The following is a 3,886-nucleotide window of genomic DNA, read 5'->3' on the forward strand; positions in this document are numbered from 1 at the left end:
TATAATCACAATATTATAATTGAAAGCCATTGTTTCCAAATCTAGCATGTACCCTTACTTCCCCCCAAAGTCTGGTCTTTCCATCATCCAGAGAACAAGTAACATCTTCAGAAAAACTAACGAACTTTTTTTTGCATTGTGTTTAGTTATTCATGTACTGAATGTTATTATGTTGTAAATATCATATGTAAAGTGTTTTTCCTAGTCTCGTGACATATTTAGTAATTTATTAGTTTTGTTTATGTTCTAATTTTATTAAATCGTTAAAGCTACGCTTAATATGGAATGTAGTTTCCTTCTTAATAATTAATATGTATATTTATATTAATTAATTTCCCCAACAGAGAGCCGAAGGCCGCCTGGAAGGGTTACCTGTTTTAACCACTCGCACCACTATAAGCAGTGTGTTCTCTGTCAGTTAGTCAGTAGACACTAAAATGACATCACATAACGGACGCTTAACATTGCAATTTGTACTTTCGTGATGTCAGTAAAACGTGCGTATGCCATGAATCACGAGAATAATTATTCACTGTGTAGTTTACAACACATGATGACATATGAACTTCAAAAGCAAGAAATATAAGCATTTGCTACCATCAATTTCCGTTTTATTTACTCTTGAAACAGAACCTTTTCAAGGACCCTGCGGAAGCGCATCTAGTTTATATATATATAAACACACACACACATATTAATTTTTTTAAATATAGAACAGTCACCAATTTGAACAATAGGATAACTACATGCAATGAGTTTGTGATGCCTCCTGTGAATTGAATGGAGGATTAAACGGGATTTCGATAATATATATCAGCCTATCTAATCAATAAACCAAGTGATATAACAGAAAATGAGAATAAAAATGTTGTAAAGAAAATATTGGAAGAACAACCTATACGGTCGAAATATTTGGTTTTTGGAAGTCCCTAAAAGCTAAATATTTAACTGAAGTTTCTAGTAACTATCAAGCCAAGTAACCACCTCATATCCCCCAATTTATTTTTAGATAGCAAATACTTCTTTGATAGAAGATGAGCTTTGTATTCGGAGATGAATAGAAATAGAATGATATAGAATAGCCATGAGGTGGCTGGTTTAAAAGTCAGAGCTCCACAATATTCAGAAGACACTCCGAAAATTGATTATGCGAAGATCACAAATATTTCTTCTAAAACGGAACAGGAGAAATCCGAAACATTTACCAGAAAATAGAACGAAGAATTTGCGAAAAAGGAAGGTAATAATTTAAGAATTTGATATAAAAACAAAATGTTTTAATGTACAAGTAAAGAGGACAAGTCATGCAGAAGAATACACCTCTGTATAATTCGAACCAACATGTATACAGAAGGTTTTAGGAAATTTCAACAGTGGATAGGTGGATTGTCTGAAAGAAGAATTCGGAATAATGCTTTCTAAGTTAATAGAAGGCACTATCGACTAAGAAATCTAAATTAAAATCAGCAAAAGAATGATACTTTTCATATGAATTTATGAGTTTTCCCCCGAACCCCTAGGATCTAGTAGCCGATTACAGAAACCTTATATTTATTGTCATTCTTTTTATTGGCATTGTTGTAAAATAAAAACAGATTTTATTATTTCAACAATTCTTTTGTTAAAATATTTTAAAGTCCACTTAGGTAGGTATTTTGAATTGCAATACGTGATTTTTCTGAGTGCACTGAATTTATAGAAAGGTAACCATTTTAGAAAGGTAACCAAGTAGAGCAACTTCTGCCCCGCAGTGTCGGGCTTTCATGGTAACCAATCCATCATATACACCAAGAGACTATATGCCAAGATTATCTTTGTATCTCAAATTGTTCTTGAGTTTTTCAAACTCCCTATATTCTACAGTTATATCGAAAGTGGTTTACTTTCAGTTAAATTTGACCTTTAAGCAACATTCAACAAAAATAATAATTGTGTTTTTTTTTGGGGGGGTAGGAGCACTCAACGTTTGTAACAACGAGGGAAATCAATTGAAAGCTTTTCGAGTATTACTGTTTACACACACACACACATACATGAATGAAAACAATACCCCTGCTCACGGGAGAGTGTGATAAAGTATTAATTTAAATATGGTCGTAATTAATTTAAATACGATGTGTTAACTTATATATATATATATAAATGAGCGTTTTAATTGATCTTGATATTTATTAGCAAATTTAAAATCTCATTTCAAAGTTGTTTCTGCGAAATTCTCTGTTCCTTCAAACTCTTTATATTGTACTTTGTATTATTTGAGTATGTTGTGGTAATAAATAACGTACACTGTCATTCATAGCTACGCACGCATGGCGAAGAAATAAGCCCGACTGGAGGTCAAGTTCTGTCATAAGTTGCGAGAAGAAAAGTTTTTGGTTTTGTTTTTTACAGTACCTTAATACTTAGTAAACAAAACTTCATGAAATATAATGAATAAAAAGTTAGGAATTAGGTTATCTTCTGAAATAATTTTAACTAAGTGAAACAGTACCCAATAAATGACCACAGGAAAATTAACTTACTTCAGGTCGTACTCCTCCCACTCTCTGCATGACCGCCTGATAGACATCGTCATCTTGGACATCCTAGGGTTAAATAAAAAAAACGTTAAACTCATCCAAAGCGAAACTGATAAGTGGAAAACTTAAATATTTTAAAAGCGGGCCGTTTTTTTATTTACTTAACACACTCCTTCTTGATTGTTAAACAAGTTAGTTCTTAATTTAGATCTCATTTATCAAAACCTTCCTTAATTTTTCCATACAGATTTACTTACATCGGTTACTTCAATTCAGAATAACCTCTGCTATTCGGTTACTTCAATTCAGAATAACCTCTGCTATTCGGTTACTTCAATTCAGAATAACCTCTGCTATTTCTTTCAATCGAGACCTACCCCCCACAAGTTTTCAACTTAGACTTACCCATGTTAGTTTTTTAGTTCACACTAGCCTCCGATAGTTTTTCAATCCAAACGTACCTACGCTATTTTTTATCCATATTTAACTCTGCTGTTTTTCAATACAGACTCAATTCTGTTTTTTGTTGTTGTTTTTTATCTTCGCTTGCCTCCGCTAGAGTTTTGATTGAGAGTTGCCTCAGTTAGTTTTGTAATTCAGACGAGCCTCTCATAGGTTTTCATTTCTGACTTACCTCTGTTGTTTGTTGTTGTTTTTTCAATCTCAGCTTACCTCCGTTAGTTTTGTAATCCAGAATAGCCTCTCATAATTTTTAAATCCAGACTCATTTCTTTTATTGTTGTTGTTTTTATCTTGGCTTACCTCTGCCAGATTTTTGATTCAGACTTACCTCTGCAAGTTTTTCAATACTGACTTATGTTCGTTGACACTTACCTCCACCAGTCCTCTCACAGTCTCCTGTCTTGTTTTACGAGCAGAACGTGTATTTCCAAATATTTCTGTTCCGTCTAAGCCAGTTAATTTCTAGTAAAGAAATATTATATTTTATAACATATCATATGAATAACAAGGGACTATATACGATAGCCTGTACCCCTACCCTAAAGAAAAAGTAAAAACTTTAACCCACACTTCATTTTAAGCTCTATTAGAGTACTAGCCTTCACTACTGGTGACAGCTACTCATTCCATAAAGCAATCATCCTGTCAGGAAAATATCATAGACCTGTGAATTTAAACTTCATAAAAGTTGTTTTAGGTTTTAATAACGGATTTTCCATAATTCAGCTACGCAGATTTTGAAAATATTATTCAATTTTTCTATAACGTAAAGATTTTTACAGATCAGTTTGTTTGTTTGTAATTAAGCACAACGGTACACAATGGTCTATCTGTGCTCTGCCAATCACGGGGTATCGAAACCCGGATTCTAGCGTTGTAGTCCGCAGACATACCACTGTGCCGCT

At 33.1% G+C, this 3,886-nt stretch overlaps 1 protein-coding gene across 1 annotated transcript in view; it reads right to left on the reverse strand.

The window, feature by feature from the left end:
• LOC106469415 overlaps positions 1-3,886 on the reverse strand; it is a 42,592-nt gene that overhangs the window by 785 nt on the left and 37,921 nt on the right. The window contains exons 16-17 of the mRNA XM_022397931.1: positions 3,354-3,443; positions 2,523-2,585 (exon numbers count right to left, since the gene is read on the reverse strand). Of these exons, the coding sequence (XP_022253639.1) occupies positions 2,523-2,585; positions 3,354-3,443 (153 nt within the window). The remainder of the gene's footprint in view (positions 1-2,522; positions 2,586-3,353; positions 3,444-3,886) is intronic.

The sequence above is a fragment of the Limulus polyphemus genome, unplaced genomic scaffold (assembly GCF_000517525.1).
Source record: "Limulus polyphemus unplaced genomic scaffold, Limulus_polyphemus-2.1.2 Scaffold3473, whole genome shotgun sequence".
NCBI classification, from domain to species: domain Eukaryota; kingdom Metazoa; phylum Arthropoda; class Merostomata; order Xiphosura; family Limulidae; genus Limulus; species Limulus polyphemus.